This window comes from Cricetulus griseus, chromosome 2 (genome assembly GCF_003668045.3).
Source record: "Cricetulus griseus strain 17A/GY chromosome 2, alternate assembly CriGri-PICRH-1.0, whole genome shotgun sequence".
In the NCBI taxonomy this organism is placed as follows: domain Eukaryota; kingdom Metazoa; phylum Chordata; class Mammalia; order Rodentia; family Cricetidae; genus Cricetulus; species Cricetulus griseus.
In genome coordinates, this window is record NC_048595.1 from 90,328,241 (window position 1) to 90,352,156 (window position 23,916).

The 23,916-nt window shown below is 43.4% G+C and overlaps 1 protein-coding gene across 4 annotated transcripts in view; it reads right to left on the reverse strand.

Moving 5' to 3' along the window:
- The window catches only part of Slc44a1 (solute carrier family 44 member 1), a 180,395-nt gene extending 157,925 nt beyond the window's left edge, over positions 1–22,470 (reverse strand). For 2 of the 4 annotated variants that reach the window (XM_027403081.2, XM_027403080.2), the window contains exon 1: positions 20,746–21,189. In XM_027403081.2, the coding sequence (XP_027258882.1) occupies positions 20,746–21,174 (429 nt within the window). In that variant the 5' untranslated portion in view covers positions 21,175–21,189. Of the gene's footprint in view, positions 1–20,745; positions 21,500–22,399 lie in introns of those variants that run through there. The other 2 variants (XM_027403082.2, XM_027403079.2) reach the window with 2 other exon arrangements.
- Positions 22,471–23,916: the final 1,446 nt, after the last annotated feature.

The window sequence follows — 23,916 nt, forward strand, 5'->3', positions numbered from 1 at the left end:
AGTTTATTAAATTTATTTTCTAAATTGATTTCTTATTAGTTTTGAAATTATAATGTCACAAATCTGTTTTGGTTGTTATTGAGGAATCAAATATCTGCATGGTGGCACAACCTTGTAATGCTAGCTTGCAGGAAGCCAGGACCATAAGGATCCTCAATAAAGTCAGCTTGGGCTCCACTGCAAATTCCAAGCCAGTCCCGTGAATGCTGTATACCAATATTAATTTCTTGGTTTTGGTGAACACACTGCTGCTGTAGGAAGGTAATGATAATAAGCTGGAGAAATGTTGCTGGGGTTCCTGATGCCACTCTTCTCAGCCCCAAATAAGCACACGAAGACTTATATTAATTATTAAACTGTTGGCCAATGGCTAGGGCTTCTTATTGGCTAGCTCTGTCTTAATTATTAACCCATTTCTATTAATCTATGTATTTCCACATGGTCTTATCTTACCGAAGAAGGGTCCAGACCTGCTACTGCTTCCTCAGCTACATGCTATCCTCTTTGTGCTCTCTCTCTGTCTCCCTTTCCCGGAATTCTCCATATCTCCTAGTCCCGAATATCTTCCTGCCTCTATTGGCCAAACAGTGTTTTATTCACCAACCAAAAAGAGAAACATGTATACAGAAGGACACAAACAAAGGGAAACTGCCTTAAAATTATAACAACTACATAGGCATGGGCCTTGAGTTAGAATGAACCATTATTTAAACACTGGGTATGAAGGACATTTTAAATTTGGAAGACTTTTTTAATTAAAACATTTTTAATTAATTATTACTATTGGAAGGGAGCACCCAAGCTTTGGTATGGAAGTCAGAAGGCAGTGTTCATAAGAAGACAGCGGGATGCTGGAATCCCAACTCAGGAGCTTTGCCCAGCAAATTACCTTGCCTACGGAACCACTTCACTAGCACTGCTTTGCATTGTTGTGTTTTGTGACAGAGTCTCACTCTAACTCACAGTGACTTGGAACTCACTATGTAGCCAAATCTGGCCTCAAATTCTGGGTAATCCTCCTGCCTCAGCCTTTCAAGTGCTAGAAGCCACCATATTAGACTCTAAAAGGAAGTTAAAGTGTGTAGTAATTATCTTTATTTGCTCAAACTGTAACTATTTTGTTTTTCAAACTTAATAAAGAGGATGTAAAGGTTTTACAGTCTGATGAAATAAATCCATTTGGGTATTGATGTGATTGAGTTGAAACAGTGGGAGGCTACTTCTGCTCATGTTAGCTCTTACACTCTTGTTCAGTGTCCACTCCACCTCCTGCACCTGTATGGACCCTGAATATAATTCTCCCCATCAACTGTATCGCCAGACAGAGCCCTAACCCCTTCCATTCATCTCTACTCCATTTTTCCCTCTGTTATTTAATTTTCCTGAGATTGCCCTAGAACACATCACTTCTGAAATAAAATTAAGCCTAAACAGGAAAACTCTAGTGGCTTACCCACTGTTTAAAGAAGAGAACACAACATCTTCCAGAAGAAGGAATGTACTGAAACCACTAGTTCTCATCTGTAAGAAGAGCCCACTTTGAACAGCACAGTAAGTGCCAAAACCACTAAATCTACCAATTCAGTAACTACTCTCAAGCTTCCTCAGGTTTCTTCCTCATTAATAAAATTATTTTGACTCATACTTCCTGGGTGTTCAGTGTCCTAGATACAATGCTAAAGTACTCATGTGCAGCTGTTTTGTTGCTTTGTCTTGCTTTGAAGCCTTCTAGCCAACCCTTAGGATTATGTGCTACTAATGAGGAAACATCAGAAACATTACTAATTCCCAGGCTTTCTTGACTAGTAAGTAATCACCAGAACTTGAACTCCAATCTCCAAAGTACAAACTCTGAATATAATCTTCCAACATCAATCCCTTTGTCAAGACTCAGAAAGATGGTGACTCCTCGTACCAACCCAGTTCCTCCCACTGGGGATGATCATCTCTTCCATGGATCCACATAACTCTAACTTCCTTCTGTTGATCCTGTTTATCCTATATACAAATGACAAAGGTATACATCTGTGTTGCTACTCTGTCCAAACACTTTAAGAACAACTATGTTATTTGCATTACAACCTGAACCTATGATAGTGGCTTGATGGGCAGCAAGTGACCACTTCTCAGAAAAGACCTCATGTTCAGAGAAAAACAGACTGAGTCTTTATTCTCCTGGTTGTCAGAAAAAAAGTTTGAAGTACACATGCAGGGAATTTGTGCACATACCATGGCATGGTACAAAGAGCATAGCTTGAAGCTTGGCAACCTGTTAGTCAATCCCAGCTCTACAAAAAGTATGTACCACAGGACCTCAGGACAACTCATTTAGCCTGTGTGTGCCTTGATGTCCTTACCTGCAACATATGTGAGAAGGGCCATAACACACACAACATACATAGCACTGCACACAGCAAAGAAAACACTTGACAAGCACGGAAGTGCGTCAGTACTATGTCCACTATGAGAGTACACAAAATGCACTGAATTGTGCCCTACAGAACCAAGCTGTATATTACTAAATTCTAAGCATGAGAACTTGTTCTATGATCAGTGTGGACTACAGATACAAGTTCCCTGAGAGGGAAGGATATGAGCTGACTCATCACAAGACTGGATAGAATGAAGAAAATGTGTAAACAAGGACATCGTAATTAAAGGCAGTGAGGACAGAGGCAGATTTTTTTTCAAAAAAGGCCACCATGTCCCCAGAACAATTCTTGCTTAGTAAAAGACAACCAGATGAGTAAAATGAGGGCAAAGTCCAGAGGGAATCTTAAATACAATGCTGAAAGAAAAAATAAATAGGGAAACAAAACAGAAAGAGAGAAGGGGAAGTTTGCACAGTTTAAAAGAGAAAGGCCCAGCAAAACGGAAGTTGCTTTATCTAATGAAGGCTGAAAAATTTGCTAAAGCTGAGGCATAGCCTTGACTGTTCTTAACCTGCCGCTGGTATTCCTACTCCACTGTGGCTTTAAGCATGATGACATGTATCCAAATAAAGAGAGAAGTATGGAAACTAGCCATTGCCATGTGTCTACATAGACATGGACAGAAAGCTGAGACCACAGGACTGGGGGGTTCCATACAACTTGAAAATGTTGTTTGATACCTAGGGGGCTTCCAAAGCCAAAGAAGGGGGGTTAGTATTAACATTTCTCAGAACAACCACCACCAAATAGCCACATACTCCTGAAGAACAAAACAAAACAAAACAAAACAAAAGCTGTAATATAGAGCAACTACCCAAAAGTAAGCAGACAATAGTGTCTCACAGTGGTGTGTCTCTCGAGCTCTGTGACTGCAGGTCAAGTGCCTGCCATTTGCTAATAATGGATTCTGAGCTCCAAGATTCCTGTTTAAATGAATGTATTACCCAGACACAGTTTTACACAAATCATCTACCATGAAATGGCATATGAGCCCAGCATTGTAGTTAACATACAGATTGTTTTTCCAAACCAGCAGGCACCTGTTCAATCAGAACCAGGAATCGAAGGAAAAACACAGCTCACACACACTAGAGCAAAACAAAACCCATTCATGTTCAGATTCCACATTAACTATATTAAAAAGCAAGCAGAAATACCCAGCCTCCACTAACTTGTCATCAACAACACACATCCCAGGGAGCCTCCCATAACTCCAGCTCCAGGGAATCTAATGCCCCTAGGACAACTTCATGAATGTGGTACAAATAACCACACATAAACATACACACAGATACACACACGTAAATATTTTTTTTTGGTTTGGTTTGGTTTGGTTTTGGTTTTTCAAGACAGGGTTTCTCTGTGTAGCTTTTGGAGCCTATCCTGGCACTCGCTCTGTAGACCAGGCTGGCCTCAAACTCACAGAGATCCACCTGCCTCTGCCTCCCGAGTGCTGGGATTAAAGGGGTGTGCCACCACCACCGCTCACACACGTAAATAGTTTTAAAGAGAGACCTTGTATCAAAAAATAAGAAAAAAATGCAAGTTATTAAAATTTTTGCTTAATAAGAATAAATCTAAGTAAAAGAATGGATAAACAAATAATTAGGAAAGAATCCAATATTATCAACTCAGTAAACCAGTATTTAAGATAAGTAAGGGACAAATTACTACACCGGAGGAAGGATATGATCAGGAAATGATATTTCATGCAAACATGTAGTAATTATCTGAGAAAACAAGGAGTAAAATTCTTCGTATTCAGCAGACTTCAAGCCAAACTTAGGCAGAAGAGATAAAGGTCACACAGTAATGCAGGGAATAGTCCACAAAGGCATGATGGTACATACCTATAATCCCAGCCACTCTGGAGTCTGGGTTGGATTGTGAGTGGTTCTAAATACATATACACCAAATGTTAACATTTATTGCACATACAGAGACAGAGAGGTGCAGAAACAGTAGTGGGTGACGTCAATATTTTTAATATATCACTTTAAAGGGAAATGCTGCAAAGGAACTCAAACAGAAAGAGCCTTAAATTCGGAGCTTAGACAATGCAGAGTCAGTCTAAGAGGTGAACATTTACAAACCAATTAATCATAAGTGCAAAGAAAACCAAACAAACAGCAGAACAAAACTTTACCCTTAAGGAAAACAAACCATAAAGTACTCCATGATTCATCTGAGCACATTTACTTAGTCATAGTGTAAGGGCTGAACATTAATCCAAAGTCACCACGCTCTGTTGAAGAACAAGGGTGCCCACAGGAAGAGTGTAGACAGGATAGAAGCAATGGATAGTGTTGGAAGAGCTCAATCTTCATCTCCCAGAGCAGAAAGAGATGCTGAAAACTTAAAAAAGAGGTGGCAGGCGTACAAGCATGCTAGAGATAGAGAAAAGACAAAGAACTGCCCCAAAGGTTTAGAATGATTGCCTCAGGACAGCAGAACACAGGAGTGGGGAGGTGTCGCTTTTCTTGTTTAAATGGCAAGCACTTAGAGATGGCTCAGCAGTCAAGAGCACATTCTGATCTTGCAGAGGACCCCAGTTCTATTCCCAGCACCCACATCAGGTGGCTCACAACTGCCTGCAACTTCAGCTTTCGAACACTTTTATCCATCTAGCCTCTGGGCACCTGGACTCACAGACGCATACCTACTCACAGGAACACACACATACACATAATTAAAAATAATAAATGACAAGCACTAGAAATGTTTACTGCCTTAAAATATATGCATATATAGCTTTTACATATATATATATCACATATAAAACAATATATATCGATATATAATAATCTTTTAAACAGAGCATAAAGAAAAATGAGCCCAGAATAAAAAAGGCTCTAGAAGCATGAGCTTTTTTTTTAATATGACAGGTTTTTACATTTTACATGTAAAATGTCTACATGTCTACATGTAGACAGAGAAACATACATATAAAACTTGGCAAACATTGAAGGCTGGTTTCAGCTTTTCATTTTATGTGACTAACAGGTACAAAATCAGGGCCAACCATAAAGTTACAAGGACATAAACTCAGCCATGAAACAAGAGTCTCTAATAACTAAAAAAACAGCTGGCTGTTGAGATAATAAACTGCCAGTTCGCAGTTGCTAGAACTTATGGGAAGCCTGAACCAAACTCATTTAGTAGGCATGATATAAAATTCATGGCCACCTAGGTGCTGACTTTGCTAGCCCCAACCACTGTTTGATTTCTGTAGAAAAAAAAATCCATGTGTAGCCAGGTAATGGAGGTACATTCCTTTAATCCCAGAACTCATGAGGCAGAGGCAGGAGGATCTCTATGAGTTCCAGGGCAGCCTGGTCTACAGAGCAAGTTCCAGGACAGCCATGGCTACAAAGAAAAACCCTGTCTTGGAGGGGGAAAAAAATCCACATATCTTTCTTTGAATTAGCACCATGCCCAGACAGAACTAGAAACTGTCATAGAGAGGTGAAGCTTGGCCACCAGGAACACTTCTGCTTCCATTTATGCCACTCCTACCAATGACTAAGTCTTAAAAATGTTTACATTTGATTACCAATCATCTAACATATCTATAGGGGCAGATGAGGTATAAGCAGAAGAGAGAATTCATTGGGGGGGGCAGCTGGAAGATAAACAAGACATTCTCATACAGTGTAAGAAATGATACAAAAACCTGGGCCCCTGTATTCTGTGGTTCTATGGCTAGGGATTGTTAAGCAGGTACTATACCCAGCCAGTAACCATGAGATTTAGGGACCATGGCATGAGCAGTTGAGCTCTTGGTAGTGAAGAGTCAGAGATCTGTGATATAGTCACATGGATAAAAGCAGAAAAGGTGACCAGACTAGTCAACAAATTTTTCTTTTTCCTTTTGAAGCAAGGTGCCATGTACCCCTTCCTCTCTGCCACCCCACCCCACAAACACACCAGAATGATCCTTGACTACATTAAGAAAGCCATTCAGCTCAGGCACATCGACAAAGGCCCATGTCCCTCCACTGTGGCTCCCTTAATGACATTTAGGAATGATTACATGTACTGAGATATACTAAGGGTTTTTAATTTCCAAACACCTGTACACACGTACACCTTTGGCACAGCTGTAGGCTGATTATTTCTGCTTTTCATTCTATCTGGCTAATGGTTCAGCAGAATCAGGGCCAGCAACCAAGTCACATGAACACAGCACTGTCTACTTTTGGAGGGAAGTTATTCTTTAGTTGTACCTGCCAAGCAGCACAAGTCAATAAATGTTCAACAGAACCAACACAAGTGGCCAGCTTATGCTCCCCTCTTAAATTTAAGGCATTTTTGATTCTTTGACTTTTTCTCTTCCACATCATCTTTCTACTCTGGGAAATTTCTTACTCCTAACCACATCAGAGGCATGTCATGTTTGCAACTCTATTGCTGTCCATCCTGCTGGTGGCACTTGGGACAAAAATATTTACGATCTGTAGCTGTCCTCCTGTTGTCCTGGACCATCCAAGACAGGCATTGACAGCATGGCTTCCACCATGTTCTTCTGTATGGTGAGCCAATAACAAGGATGTGTTGATGGAGACAGGAAAGAAAGGAAGGAGAACCATGTTCTTATAAACGTATGACATGTGCCAATATACCTGCTGTACTGTGGTTTTGATTTGGTCCAGTTTTCTCACATGCTGGCCCTTCCCAAAATTTGCTAGCTGTAATTACTAACTTCATTAAGGCTTTCTTATAATGGAGGAACACATGCTTAGATTAGGTTCAAAAGGAAACCAGAATTAGCAGGAACATTTTTAAACTCAGAATTGTTTTTAATTTCCAGATTCCATCCCATTTTCCTCAACTGACAGGTTATATTTAATATGAGTCTTGGTAAGTATCATAAACTGAGGTTTTAGTCTTTTAATACCCCCACCTCCCTCCACATGCACTGGAGTTCACTACCCGCTTGTGTCTACCTAATACCAAGTCTGCCCTCCACTTGTTACTGAATGAAAAGCTTTGATCATGAGGTCCCATCCAGGGGTATTTGCAAGGTTAAGTCATCAGTGTAAACTGCCACTAGCATCTTGGTGGCAAACCTGAAGAAGAAAACTCCCAAAGACAGACAGCTGTTTCCCCTCTTGCTCTTGGCCTAGATGGTCCCACAGTAGCTCAAACTCTGAGGTTTTGTAATTAAAGTTTCTTTTGTAACCCTCTTGTCTGTCTCTAATTTCCTTGGTGTTATGGCTAATCTTCCTTGCAAACTTCAGAGCTCACCGGGGGACTTTAGTAAGGCACATCTCTGTGTACTTTTGTGAGTTTGCAGAGGTTAGCTGAAGAGACAGGGCCCAGTGGGAATGTGTGTAGCACCTCCCATGTCTGGGGCCCACATGCAATGGATGGGAGAAGGAGAAAGCTGGGTGAGTGCTTGCATTCCTCTTCCTCTGCTTCCTTGCCTGCCATGATGAGAACTGCCGGGTTCACTTTACCCTGCCGACTATGGTGACTGACCCTCTAAAACCATAAGCTCATGATCATTTGTCCCCCTACACCCTGTTTTTTTTCCCAAAAAGATGATTTAGTCATGAGGTACACTGAACTCAGTGCTGGAGACCTCAGACCACCCATATAAGAAACAATGAGGGCATGATCATGCTTTTCTGTACCTGTCACTCCAACACACTAGGGCACGGTGAGTTCAAGGCCAGTGTGAGTACACATGGAAATACTGCATCAAAAGCAGAAGAGGGCCAGTGAGAGTTAAAAATGTCTGCCATACAAGCCTGACGACTCCTGAGAGCCGCCCTCTGCCCTCACATGTTTAAAAATTAAAAGGAAAGAGGAATGAAGAAAGCAAAGAAAGGTGAAAGGGAGGGAGGGGAAAGGGAATGGAGGGACTTGAATTACTAAATTTAATGTGTTCAGACTTTAAAAAATCTATGTTAGGGGAAGGAAGCTGTTACGTGGCCCAACGAATTTCTTCTTCTTTTGCTAAAGGTTTCTGTTTGTTTTTATATATGTAGGGTTTTGCTTGTATGTATGTCTGTGCACCATTTGCAAACAGTGCTCTTAGGGGTGAGAAAGGGGCACTGGGTCACCTGGAACTGGAGTTACATTCAGATGGTTGTGAGTGGCCATGTGAGGAGGGGCAGGCACTCAAAGCCCAGTCCTCTGAAAATCTAACCAGTGCCTTAGGCACTGAGTCATCACTCCATTCCCTCCAACAACTTTCTTACTGCCTTTACCACGTCCATTTTTGTTGTCACTCGGGATCATGGAATTGATTATGAAAGTAACACCTCAATCAGGTTTTTCAAAGTGAACTCTGCAGGGTGTAAATGACTAAGTAACAGGAAAGACAAAGAACAGATGATGTATATAGAAAGATGCTTACAGGATGGAGAAGCTCAGTGGAGGCCAGGGAAGCACATTCTCTTCTGGACATGGGAGTGAGGGTGAGGAAATGACCATTTAATATGTTACCATGTACAATGACTTCTCAAGGTGCGGCAAGGGGAAGGCAGAGGGTGGGATGGAGTTCTCAGCTTTTCTGACTGCAGACACTTCAGTGGAGGAACACCACACATACCTTGCTTTTCGGGAGCACATGACTCAGGGAGTGATGGGGGTATTTTTGCAGAAATAATTTGTATCTTTAAGTGAGACAGACAGAATATGGAACAACCCTGACCTGGCAAAAGCTAACCATTAAGTGGCAGCACAGGGAGTCTCACTCTCTATTGCTTGTTAGCAACTCAAGAGAAACAAATGTTTCCACTTGGTCATGGTTTACTTTCTCAAGGTAAACTGTATTTTTTAAAAGGTTTAAAGTACCACCAACTAGAATCACACTCACTTCTAAAATGAAGTGTCTTCTTAAACTATTGTTTCCAAACCTCCCTACCAAAATCTGCTTGCATTGTCGGTAACTATTAACAAACTGACTTCCATGATAAACCTTCCCAGACCTAAGTTCTCAGAGGAAATACGAGAAGGCCCAGGAGGAAATGCAGCTATTGAGTCTCAAGTATTATGAGAAGCACTCACAGCCAGGTGGTGGTGGCACCTTAATCCCAGCACTTGGGAGGCAGAGACAGGCAATCTCTGTGAGTTTGAGGCCAGCCTGGTCTACAGAGCTAGTTCCAGGGCAGCTAGGGCTATTACACAGAGAAACCCTGTCTCAAATAAATAAATAAATAAATAAATAAATAAATAAAGCACATCAACCCTGCTCCAAGGTTTGATACACTAACCAACATACACTTTTTAAGAGTAATTCTATTTATTGGGGAGTCTCACGGCACAGCAGAACTAGAGGTCAGAAAGCAATCTACAGCAGTCAGTTCTCTCCTCGCACCACGTGGGTTTCAGGATATTCTTCACACAGTCAGTCCCTTTACCTGCTCAGTGCCCTCTCCCACATTTTAAACAGCATATATAATATCTGAGCTCACATAACAAAAATGACATATCTAAGGTACAGCCATCTCACCACCTACATGTAGTAGTTCTTAATAAAAATCAAGAGGCAAGACAAAAGCTACAGGAATACCCTCAGAACTAATTTGGTTTTACACTACTAGGTGGCACTGGAGTAGGTACCCAGTATTTTTGAGCCTGTTTCATCTATAAATGGGGGCTAACTTGGGTAGTCATCTTAGAGCTGAGACTACAATAAGAAATGTGCAGCCTGGGCCCTCCAATCAACACCCAGTAGTAACTGGCAATCTGCATAGGTGTCTGCTCTGTTAACTGTGCCCCATGAATAGCTGCCTGCTCCGATTTAGTGCTTATTATGGTTTCAGTCTGTAATGGTTCCCACAGGCTGACTCCTTGGTCCCCACCTGGTGGTGCTACTCTGAAAGGCTGTGGAGCTGTCTGCTGGCTACTGGTCTTGGAGGATGAGCCACCAGAGTAAACCTTTGAGGGTTGTAGATGGCCTTGCTTCTCGACTCTCATGTCTACTTCTGGATCTGTCAAGATGTAAGTAAGCTGTTGTCTCATGTTCCTGGCAAAAGGGACCTGCCCCAGGCTTTGTGCCTTCTCCACAATTATCTGTATCTCCCAAAACATCATCCAAAATAAGCCCTTCCTCTCCAAGTCACTATTCCAGTCCTTCCCTTGCCCCTTGGCAAGCACTTGAAGCTGCTCCCTGCTCAGGATGTCAAGTATGTTCCCAAACCTATCTGTGATCTTCAGTTGACTAGGGGATATACTAGCTGGAGGCACCAAGATCACCTCTACTAAGCACATTTAAAATTTGATTCTCCTTCCTTTCCCCACTTACTAGCCCCATCAACTCCTGAATCTATCTCAACAGCCTTCTCCCGCCGAAGAGAAGCTCTGCAAGCCACTCAGACCATCTGTCTTGTCCCTCTGCCTTACCCTTCAAATCCACATTCAGACAGGAAAGCCTTTCTTACTCCAACTTCACACAGTCTCTTCTGTGTCCTCTGGGACCTCAGCATCATTCCCCCATAGCACAGATACACGATTAGGCTGGTCTTCTTTAAATGCCCCACGGTTGCCCATTTCCCAACCATTCACGCATGAACACCCTCCCTTAGCATCTCTTCCTGCCTCCCTGCTCAGATCTCCTTACCATACTGAAATGCAGCAGCTTGTTTCTCTCTCCTTGCTGGTCCACCCTTTCCACTGCTGTTATTCCGTCGTTCCTTCTCCCTTCTCTAACCTCACTCTTTCAAAACACAGGTGAGGTGAAGGGTCATGTTCAGAACCAAAACCTACACCCCTGCTTCTTCACGCCCTAAGCTCCTAGACCCAACTTGGCTCTGCCTACAACTACCTATTTCATTCTTAACATAAAGAATGTTTGGATTCAGAGTCAGTATTCCAAAGTTCAAATCCAAGACTGCCTTTTTAACAGGAGCATGGGTGATAGAACTTTTCAGTTTACATTAATATGGAAACTTCTGAGATATGTTTAGCATTTGTATAATTTGATACAAGCCCATGAAATTTCCATTTTCTTCTGGTGAAACCAAGGTACCAATGTCCTAAGACGTCAGCCCAAATAAGTGTGCTGGTGCTGGGACTGAAACCCAAACCCATAGTCAGGCAGCTCCCAGGCTCCTTCTGGCACTCAATCCTCTGGTCCCATCAGCCTCTCAGAGAAGGACAACAGACCAACCACCACTAACACCCTAACAGACTTAGGGGCAGAGGCCAAGTCCAGCACCACTAAATGCAAATGGATTTTATATTTTAAAAAGGGAAGTTTTTTTAATCAAAAATATAATAGTTAAACCTGAACTCCTTTGCTATTATAAATAGCACAACAGGGAACACAAGATAGCCCAGTACATACGGGCACCTGCCGCCAAGCCTGATGACAAACTAACTTCAAGTCCAGAAGCCCTCCCAGGAAGGAGGCCCGGCTTCTATAGTTTGTTTCTGGCCTCTATATTCATGCACCCACCCATAATAAACAAACAACATATGCAAATAAGGCCACCACAGAAGCATTCCTGCACATCATATGACTATTCTTTAGATTACTAGAGGAGGTCAACAACTTTTTTAAATGGCTTTTAGCGTAGGTTGTCAAGCAGTACCCCAAGAGGTTTACTCCAATTTATTCAGCAAATCGATAAAGTCTATTTGAGTCAAAACCACAGAGGCAATTAATATTATTCTGCTAACTTATATCAAGGTCACTGGCATAAAGGGGCACCCTGCCTTTAGCCTGAGTAGTAACAAATTTGAACATTTTTACACAAAATTCATTTATTAAGGAGCTGTATTTGGCATGTAGGGAGACCACTTTATTTTATATCAGGGGTATTCTAAACAATGTGAATCTTCATTTTCACTGCTCTCATAACAACAAAAAAGAAAGAAAAGTCGAAATTAAGCAGGTGAATGAAAAATCTAAAAGAGCCACTGGCTGCTTTCTCACTCTAACTCACCTCTACTCAATACCGCAGCTGTAAAGTGTACCAGCTAGAACTAGGGAGAAACAGAGGACAGTGGGAATGCCAAAGCAAAGATAAAGAGGAGCACCAGCAGACAGAAGCCTTCAGAGAGGTAGGGGAGGAAAGGGGAGTGAGGGGGCTGGAATGGAAGAGGCTCTCTGAACCCTCAGGCTCTCCAGGGACCACTCTTGGAGGAATGTTAATTAACTACTTAACCATACTCCAACCTCAGAGCTTCTTTTTCTGGAGCTGTCCTTTTGTCAGCCAGAGAAAGGGGCAGTGGGCGTGGTAAAGGAGAGAGAAAGCCCTTCAGCAGTGACTACAGACCTGGAGGGGGGGTCATTTTGTGTATGACTCAGAACTAGGGATTGTTGTAGATACATGAAAATGTTTGGAAACACTAAGGAAGAGCAATTTCACAGAAGAAAACAACAGAGCTACTGGCTCCTAGACTCCTGAGGCTACCCTTACCCAGCCTTCTCAGCATCACTGGGCCTTCCCACTTGTAGCTGTGGGTCCTGCTTTCATCCTGGGGTGGCTTTGTCCCTACCTGACTTAGAGGGAAATTCTGGTAGTCTACCAGGTGTGTCCAACATGTTGTTGTCATCTACAAAGTTCACACTGAAGAACTGCACAACTGTCACAACAAATAAAATAAAATAAAAATTCTCAGAGTATTCTGTAAGCTTATCATTTTATGTTGGGCCCCATTCATAGCTGTGCTGCATCATGTAGGCTGTAGAATGGACCAACTTATGGGGATGGGGAGTATAGCCTTCCATAATTCCCATCCAGGGAGAATCAGTAGAGACTGTTAGAGAAGTCCATCAGGGAAGACACAGCCATCTCAGGATCTGGGGAGGGAGGGGGGCTAAGTGAGGAAAGGCTGAAAAAAGAGCAGGGTGTGGTAGTGCATACCAGTAATCTCCAAACTCAGAAGGCTGAGGTAGGGTCTGAAACCAGCCTGAACTATAAGGGAGGAAGGAAGGGAAGGAGGGAGGGAGGGAGGGAGGGAGGGAGGGAGGGAGGGGGAGGGAGGGAGGGAGGGAGGGGATGGAAACAAGGAAAGCGTATCCTTACTGCTTGCTTTTATGAGTCATCATGGAGTCACTGAACAAACTCCCTGGGACTCCACCTCCCACCCCAGGACTGAACAGGAAAGAATAAACTTTGTTTAATGTTTCCAGTATTTGGATTCAAGGGTGACTTGCTGTTTCCTTCTTTTGACTGCAACACCCTAAGTGACTTACCATAGGAATCTTGCCCTTGTCACCACAACACTACAAAGTAGATCATGCAATCCCATCACTGGTACTTAAACATCTTGAAGCAGTCACCTCTTTTCAAGTTTTCCATCTTCTTGCTATTTTCTTTCCTTGACATTATACAAATGTATCCAGTAATAACATTTGTGCTTAACATTTTTTAGGTATCTGGCAGCCTTAAAAATGCGAATATGGAATGGGGAGATAATCTCAATCAGTAAAGTGCTTCCTTGCCAGCATGAAGAGCCGATGGAGTCCAACCCCCTCAAGCCCAGTGGAAAAGTCAAGTGTGGCACTATACCCAGCAAGACAGAGAGTCCAATGCCATGGGCTGGCTCCCCAAACAGCCTTTCCCGTTAGTGAGTTCCAAGCCAGTGAGAGACCATATCAAACACAAAGGCAGACAGAGTAAGAACACCAGACTGTCCACTGGCCTCCACTCATGTCTAAACATACATGTGTACTCACACACCATGAACACATACACAGATGAGAATACCATTTTTTAAGAATTTGACTACTAAATAAATACCTGTTTGGTTGTGGTGAGTACCTAACAGGAGTAACAATGTGGATCTGGAAATTAAATAAATTCCAGCAGTCCATCAAATGTTTGTAAATCTTAACACAAACTACTGATTATGCAGAAAATACTATAAAAGCACTGATAAGTTTATATAACAAAGAAGTTGAAATTCCCTAATTAAGTATAATAAAATATACTAAAAAATGCCACTCTCCTAAAAAAAGAAAAAAGCATGCCCTACTTCAAATAAATAAGAAAACAAAAAGTAACAAAAGAGAAGGCATCACGCTTAAAAACTACCATGAATCACAGTTCACCAGAGGTGTCTAAGGATTCAGATGAATTTTGTTGAGACTTCCTCAAAAGAAGAATTTGTCCTGAAGAAAAAAGTCCACATTGAACTTGAAAGCAGTAGAGTTGGGAAAGTAGCTTATCTCCACCATCAGTAGGAGGAACACAAATGTTCAAATACTTCCCCGAGTACCTACATGAATTGGTATCAGCTAAGCAGAGCTCAGCAGAAACACAAAGAGCAGAGATGATATACCCTCATCAGCCCAGTACAGAACAAGGGTCAGTAAACATTGCATGCAAAGGACCCAAACTTAATCCTGATGCTTGTGTTGGCTAAGGTTTCTAACAACGATTCTCCTCCCGCACTGAATAGTGAAGCCACACAGGCTGTGGCACAACAAAACCTTATTTTGAAGCAAAGACATCCAAATTTCATACACTGCTCATGAAACAACAGTCTTTTCTGTTTGTCTCAGCCATATTTGTCTCAATCATCTCATCAAAAGTATAAACACCATTCTTAGCTTGCATGCCATATAAACAGGTTAGGAGGTCAGACTCTATCCATAGGCTATGGCAGGCAGACTCATGGTCTAGACATCAATAGTAACTATAATTATATGCTTATGCTATTATGTGTTCTAAGACAAAATCCAAGGCAATGGGGAGTTTAATGAGGAGACATGGCCTAGTTTGAAGGATTAGAAAAATCTTCCAAGAAGTGAATTTTAGGATGCAACTAAAGGTAACTAGCCAAAGGACAGACAGAGGGAAAATAAGGGAGCCTTCTCAATACTCTGGAAGAGTACCTCAGGGTACTGTCCGAAGAACCAGTGAAGCTGAAACACCGAGGGAAGGGAGGATAGATAGAGGTGCAGCGGGGACCAGGTCATCTTGTTGAATGCTAGAAGAATCTAGTCTTTGTCCCCGGAGTAATCAGAACCACTAAATGATTTTAAGAAGGAGAGGAACACAGCCAATCAGTTAGACTTTTCAAAGACCATTAAGGCTGCAATATGGAGAAAGATGAGATGGAAGCCTGAAAGGACATAAGGTATTGGGTGGAGATAACACTTAGCCGGGAGGCTGGCAGTGACCCAAGAAGGCAAGATATGGTAACAGGCTTGGAAGAACAGAAGACAGCCTTCCTTCATGGCTCAGGCTTCCTGGTCCCACAATCACTGGTATCATTCAGTGAACCAGATATGCTTAAATTTGGAAGCCAACTTGGATTTTAGACATGTGAGCTGAGTATCTACACAACGTTCTACTGTCAGTCAATTGCTGGTAGCCGGTCAGAAGGGGCTTGTTTCAATTTAATGATTCAGTCTGGGAACTGTCCTCACAGGCTGTAATTGAAACCACTGGAGATGAAACTGCCTACAAAGGTGATTGTCTCAGTCACCAGTGGTTCTCTTCAAAACATTGATGCCTAGGCAGTCCCACTGAACCAGTTAAACCAGAATCTCCAGGAGTGAGCCCCAGGCGTCGGCATTTTTAAACTTATCCAGTGATCCTAATGTGTAGTCAAGGTTGGGAATAATTAAGATACTAAGAATTAACTGCAAGGGTTCCAGCCATCCCATAACCTAGCTGTTTGATCTGACAGCTTCTTGATTCTGAGTTGTAGTTTAGATCAACAAAACAGGAAGATGGTGATGCTACTTCATGTCTAGTATCTCTTACAGTCTACCAAATGAAGTCCAAACCCACAAAAATGAAAGCTTTCCTTAGTATTCTAATGGGGAGGGATAGTAGTCTCCCCATGTCAGCAGCATTTTTAAATGGCAATGCTAACACATCAAAAAGTATGGCTAGCCCCTGCTAAATCTGGAAGCATTCCCACTGGAGAAGCCGTTTGCCACACGATGGTCTTCGCCAGCTCCTAACAGCAGGTGGTTCAAAGAGGTATGAAATTTAATTTAGAAATTCTTTGATACAAATTGACATTTTTATACAGATTTAAAAAAATACACAGCAACTTTAGATTTAGGAACTGTGCATTTGAGCACAGGGAAAGCACACAAGTCAAGATGCAGACAATGTCAAGATGCAGACAACACCAGCTGTAAGTCTTAACCGGTGTTAACCAGTGAGTGGGTATCTCTGTGACTCCAGCCACGTTCCTAACCTCCAAATCTCAATTTCTTCAGTTATAACACGAAAGTAAAATCAACCTGAATTACTACAGATGTAAACACAAGAAAATGACTCTGAATATAGATAAAACTTACCATTTCAATATTATTTCCCAGCCACTTCTAACATGCATTAACTTTTTAATATACTGGGTGTTTGTTTGCTGAAGTCAAGGGCTTGCTATGTAGCCCTGACTGGCCTGGGAACTCCTCCCACTGCCATGAACTTGCAGCAATCCTCCAGCCTTCTTCTGACTGCCTGAATTACAGGCCCAGTCACCAACACAGCCTGACTTACATTTTTTTTTTTTTTTTTTTTTTTTTGGCATGACCATTTTCGAGCCTCGATGAAGTTTACTTCCCAGATCACGTTTTTAATTGAACAACTTTGTCTCTGTCAGTGATTCCACTAATCCTTCAATTTCATTTTTATCATCTGACTTCAAATTCTACAAAGCCAGAGTGAACAGAGCATTAGAAAACTGTTGTAAGTTATTCAAATGGTAATGGGTAAACTACTCCTGTTTTTTTATCATTCTCCAAATACAGCAGCATGGCTAAGAAATGACCATTAAATATGTCACCTTCAGTAGAAAGGGTCTGAGACAAGACAGTGCCCAAGAGTCTTCTAAAGTGAGGCCCATGAAGGGTAGTCTCTTCAATTGGAAAGACTCCTCCCTCTTTCTTCCCAATTCTGAGGTTAGAACTGAAGGACTTGGAATTTCAGAAGCTGGAGAAAAATCCTGCCCTCAAAGCACTGCAGTAAGAAATAATGATCTAGCCATTAAGGACAAAGACTTAAAGAAGTTGCTAAGTAATTTTCCGAAAACCTCCTTCATTTACACTGGTTTGTCAATGGGAAAGAACAGTTCATAAATTTGGAGATTTACAAATGAACTTTGAAGTTTAACATTACAAGAAAAAAATTATGTCAGGTTATAGCAAAAGAGAGATGAGAATAAATTGTAAGAGTCTTAGGGAGAGTTAGAGTTGTAGAAAGAAACTGCAGACCATCTTACTTTGATACTTTCTTCAAATAAACTTGTAGGCAAAAGGTAGCATGCGCTGGCTTGTTTAGAGCAACTTCCAACTATATGTAATGGTTAATAATTAAGGGGAAGAGAAATCACCTTAAGAGTTTTCTGTAACAGCCCATGTTACTATGTGTCAATACTATACAGGTTACTTCATGAATAATTTGCTCCCTTCGCAGTGAAATAACAGCATATGACATCTGAAATTTAATTCTTAAAGCAGGATAATTATTTTGATGGGAAATAATGATACTCAGATATGGCAAAGGAAAAAAATAGTGTCAGAACTACAGAGGATCAAAGATCAGAAGACCATAAACTCTTTTATGAGCATCTACAACATTGTGAGAGACTAGGAGGGGAAATAAATTATACTTCAACGCCCAACCCCAGAAAGAAAATACAATGTACTTTACAAACACTGATAAAGTCTAGCTTCAAAAATTACTGGTGAGACTCCTAAGTGTGATATTTTGATAGGCTATGCAGGGCATCATCAGAGCTTGCAGGCAAGTCTTAAGATGTTAGTCACTGCACCAACTAAAATAAATACACACCGAGCAGGGTGTTAGAAAAAAAAGGGGAAAACTTGCTCCATTTTAAAAGTGAGTGGTGCTATTGATAGAACAGGAATAAATGTGGGAGAGAAAGGTGAAGTATAACTTAACAAAGTTGGGGTTTGAGTTCAGAAGCAGATAGTCTGGTTCGATTAAACCACCAGACCACAGAAATTTCACAAGTCAGGGCTAGGGGTTCATAATCAGTGACTTGCTAGCCAAATGTTCAAATGTAAGTACACAATCCATTCACTAGCCACAGCTGAACCACTCTGTAAGACACAGTGAGGCACTGTAGAAAGTGGAAAGCTAGGAAAACAAAGTAGTTCTACACTCAAGAAATTCCCAACCTATTACGAAGCAGAATCAAACAGATCCTGCCTGAAAATATATTCATGACCCCTAAGATTAGTTCAGTAATTTGCAGTTTTGTATCTAAAGAACATTTAAAGTTGTACCCCTGTTTAATTTCAACACAACACACTAAATACAAAAGCATTCTAAATGCCTGGTGTGATCAAAACTGAGGGTTAAAAAGTCAGGAGACTGAGAACACTTCATAAATGAAGAATGATGCCCAAAAATTCTAAAATAAGAAAAAAAAAATGATGCCCAGCCCTGTACATAAAACCTTCCTCAATGCTCCACTGAACCCTCTAAGTCCCTAGAGCTGAACTCAAAAGCTTGTTAACAACTGCTGATTGGTTATAGAAATCCACAAAGTGGTAAAAAATGCACCCCCTCCAGGTGCAAGACATGAATCTTGTCTGTAGAACATGGCATGCAGAAAACAGTGGCTGGGAGAGGAGGCTGTGACAGCATTCTGCAACACTACAACGTGGAGCAAGACAGTCACATGGCCCACTAACTACCCATTTAAAGTGGAGTTCTGGTGCAGAGCCCATCCCTTCCAAATCATCATTCATGCACTGAAGAAGCCACCCATAAATTATCAATACTTTCCTGTCTTAAAGGCATTTCACCACCAATTGAGCATGCACAGTAGCCCAATTCCGAAAAGGCAATGTGAAAGACACCTTTCTGCTGAAAACTGTATTTAAATAAATATTAGATGAACAATGCCCAACTACTAATAACCCCCCCCAAATTCCCAACTGGTTGAAAGGTATGTTTTTCCACACCTCAACGAGGTAATACTAAAGCCCTGATCCAGCCTTAGTTAACACCAGCCACATGGTTTTTCTTTGCTATCCTAAATGAATAAGGAAGGTTTAACTAACTAAACCACCCAGACTAAGAACTGAACAGGATGAATGTCCAATAAGCCATAAGTGTCCCCCACTCAATTTCAGTCGTTTCTGTGACAGATCTCAGATTTTTCAGAACAAGTATGGAGGTTATTTAAAACTGAGTTATATATAGTCACTTAGCAGCAAACATTTGTGTCACAGATGCTACATCTCTAGAGGAATTTTCCCCCAAAACTACATTTTTCTTCACCAAGAAACCAATCAGCCTTTATTTCTAGAGGCAAGTGCATATTCCCCCCTCAAAAAAAAAAAAAAATCACAGACTACTGTTAAATTCTACGCTAATGAAACTGTAAGGAAACATCCCAGGCGTTGTCAGAGCCTATTTTTCATACACCACCACTAGACAGTTTGATGCAGTATTCCTGATTGCTTTTTATCGTATTTGTAAATACACTCACTAATCCACTAAATTAGGTAATTTACAAACAGGTCCTCTCAGTTATTAGTGGCCAGCAGTCAAGTTCTATTACATCTGATCCTTACACAGTTGTCCAAACATTTCCACCCAGGTTAGAGGCTCTGATCAGAAAGGCAGAAGGCGGCTAGCAAAATTTGGATGGGGGCAGGGTGGCAGCTGAGAGAAATCTCTGCATCTCAGCCCTCAGCGACAACATTCAGCCAGTGCCCACAGAAAAACTAAATTCGGCACCTCTTCCTCCTGTTACACTGGCAACAAAGAGGGAGTTTCCGTATCGCTCCCGTCACCCACCAGGTGCCCAATCTCCTTCCCAGCCCAGTCCCCGCGCTCCCGCAGGGGCCTCGGTGCGACTAGAGGCCGCGGTGCCCGGGGTCAAGGCACAGAGGGGGGGATGGGGTGGGAAACGAGGAGGTGGGGTCTGTGAAATGGGCCCTGGAAGGGCACGGGGACCCACTGAAGCACCTGATCCCGGCCGAAGGGACCGCAGGCCAGGGGAAACGGGCGGCTTATTAAATGGAGCCGAAACTGGAATAAGGTGGAAGAGAGGTGAAGAGCCCGAGCTGGGGTGCACCTTCTGGGGACACGGCAAACAGTCCTTGGGTGGCGGGAGCTCAGCCGAGATGGGGAGCAGGCAGGAGGGCCCCAAGACGACGGAAGGGGAAACCTCCTGGGGCAGAGCGGGCGCCCGGTGCGCCTCTACCTGCAGGCGGGCGGGACGGGCCGCTCAGGTGCGAAAGCGGGGGAGGGAGCGCGGCGGGCAGCCGGGGCCGCGCACGGGCACAGGGGGTCGGCGGGACCAGTGGGGCGCAAGGCACCACAGGGGCGCCCAAGGCACGGCTCGGCGGGCGCGAACAGCGCGGGGTGGCATCCGGGCGGGCGGCCGGGAGGCGGGAGCCCCTCACCTGCGCGGCGGAGGCGGAGCTGCAGCAGCCCATGGCGGGGCCGGAGGAGCCCGGAGGCGGCGCCGGGCGCGCAGCTACGCCCCGGAGCCCCTCGGCATGCGAGCCGGGCGGCCCCGGGAGGGCGCGGCCTGGCCCCGCACGACTCGGCGGCGACGGCAGCGACAGCGACGGCGGCGAGAAGTCAGGAGGCGGCGCGGCTCGGGGCAGACGCCGGCCACATCCCCCGGCGGTGCGGCGGCGGCGGCGGCGGCTGCGCGGCTCCGGCTCCGCTCCTGCTGCTGCAGCTGCTCCCCAGCGGAAAGGGGCGGGCGGCGGCGGCGGCACCTCCCCCTGGCCCCCGCCTCCCACCACCCGCGCCCAGTCCCTCTCCCGCTCCCTCTCCCGGGCTGCAGCCGCCTCCTCCTCGGCGCCGCCGCGCGCGTCTCCCATCAGACTCCCCGCCCCCAGTGCAGCGCCGCGCCGCGCGGACGCCGGGGCCACGGCAGCCAGAACGAGGCCGGGCCCTTGGGCGCGCGCCGGAGCCTGCGCGGCGCCGGGCCCATTTCGCGGTGGCACCGAGGCCGCGTTCTGCCTCGGGGCGAGAGGGCGTCTGAGGCCGAAGCTCGAGAGGACCCGACGGGCTCGCAACCCAAATGCAGCCAGCCGCCTTGCTTCGAGGCACCCGGAGGGCCCCCGGGGTTGCTCGCTCTCTAGGTTGGACACGCCACCGAGGTCACTGACCCGAAGCTTTTTGGGGCTCTGGCGGATGCTTCTCTTACCCAAAAGAAAGCGTGTGTGCTAAACCGCCCATGGAGAAGGAATAGGTGATGGAGAAGGAGATGGAAGATGAGGAGGAAAAATTATCTGTTGCTCCTGTCCCCATTTTGCTGATGTGGAAACTAAGCCTTGAAAGAGGCCTACAGCGACAGCGTCCAAGTGGAAATCGTAGTAAAAGCCAGAAATGCAAGGGAAAGGTAGTACTTCAGGCCTTCAAGTCAAAGCCATTTTAGATCTTGACTAAACTTTGTTACCCATGGTAGCGCGCGCGCACATACACACACACACACACACACACACACACACACACACACACACACACACACACACACGTATCAATTCATATTGAAAATATTTACCGGGACATTATATTCCAGAAATCTATTGACACTAAGATCAAACAGGCGATAAAAAGCAAAGTTGCTATTATTCTCTTACAAAATTTAAACCTGTATTAGTACACGCTCAGGTAGCAACAAGTTAGAATAGACATGCACAACCTTTTAAGAAATTTCCAACGCTTAAAAGCCTTTAGAAATAGTGTGAAGCGAGAGCAGCTTAAAAATGGCGAGAACAAACAAGTCATGGTTAACAGTCACAGCACCATGCATGTATCCAACACTCTCGTAAACCTGCATGTCTCATTTCATATTGTCAAAGTGGCTCAGACTGACGGGAAAGGCTTGTTTGAGAGATAAGGGAGCGAGATACTAGAGTACTGCCTTGCCAAACAAAGGACAGATTTCAAGGTGACCCAAAGTCAAAGGGGAGGAAAATGAGCACTGAAGTTGATTGTATGTGCCTGGAAAGGAGAAATCTAAGGGGGTGGGGCGGGGATACCAAAAAAGGGGAAAAAAAGGCTAAAGAGGAGAATTCCCAAATTGGTGTGTTGCATTACCGTTTCCTGGGTCTGTGAGTATAGATGACTCGTTCCTCTGAACCTCATGTGCCTCTGTGAAGCCCCGATAGAAGACAGGGAGGGCTGCAAAGTGTTCTGAAGATTAAATAATGTGGCAAGGCAGCTGATAGGTCAGTGAATGAGCACTCACCAAGAACTACTTTAGGTCCTTGAATTTTCTGCAGTTTGACCCGAGGCTCCTGCATAGGCACAGGATGGGTAAATACTAAGTGTTCCCTAATGGTAACCATTTGGGCCATTAGCTAGAAGTGAAGAAATAAAACTGTTAATTGCTGTGGTCCCAATTCTGTTCATAAACTCCACAGTAAGACTGTAAACTCCCTGAGAACAAGGGGAAGTATTTTCTTCTTTGTATCTCCCTGTGCTCTCTGGGTTGTTTGTTGAATTATTCAATACAGCCAGGAATAAAAATCCCTCCCTTGAGATTTTCCCTCAAAGCCAGAAAAGGACATCTTGTTTTTAACTGAGGGAGGATGCTGAAAGTAAAATTACAGTCTTAAACAAGAAGCCATCTGTCTTCCTTCTTTATAATCAAGGAAAGAGGAGTTGTTTCTCTTAGCAAGTCAAGATGGGAGCTTTTCTCTCAGATTATAAAAATCTTTCTGGCTAGCACAGTTGTTCCATGTAGTATCTAGTGCTTATTTTATCATTAGAACTGTAGAAGTGGTTGGATATGTAGCTGGCTGTGTCAGTGTTTCATAAAAACGTGTTTTATTTTGTTGGCGATCTCATTGCTGCCATGGATGATGGATGAGTAGCCCAGTCCAAGCATATTCCATTGTGCCTGCTCTTCACTGGAGTTTTCCCTTTAAGAGTTAATAGATCTGGGTGTTCTGAGGTTCTGCAAGGTGTTTCATAAACACACTAATTATGTATGATACCCCACACATGCATATGAATGTGATTCTGTAAAATTACGCCCTATGATTAGCAGGAGTGAAACTGGGGGCTCCTCAATTGATACTCAGTACCTTTGAAGAACAAGTCTCGTTTCCCATCCTCATTGTGCCCGGAAAAGCTTCCTGAAGGAGTAGTGATTTAGGAGTGTAGAGTGAAGCTCAAGCTTGGCAGGGCTGAGTTCAAACTCCTGAACCGGAAAAATAAATAAATAAAATAAAAACAAGTGATTAAAGGAAGCTTTACTGTTCTGTTCTTTTTGCTCTGTCTCATAAACAAGTGCACACAGCATTCAGTGGAATTAAATTACAGCAAATTCAGAAATGAGGAAACAGATTTTTCTATTATTATTTTTACCCTAGCCAGAGTTCAGGGCACTGATCCCACTACCTTGAGATGTCATCAGGGAAAATCTCTTTAAAAGGGTTTAGGGGTTTGTTTTCAAAAACAGGGAGGCTTAAATTTTTTTTTCCCTGAGTTACATAAGAACAACGTCTGCACTACCCAGGATAAAATTATAAGGCCTATCAATCTGGATGCTGCAGGGTAAAATCAGATCACCAGCTGAGCCGGCCGGAAATGCTTCCCAGTAGTCTAGT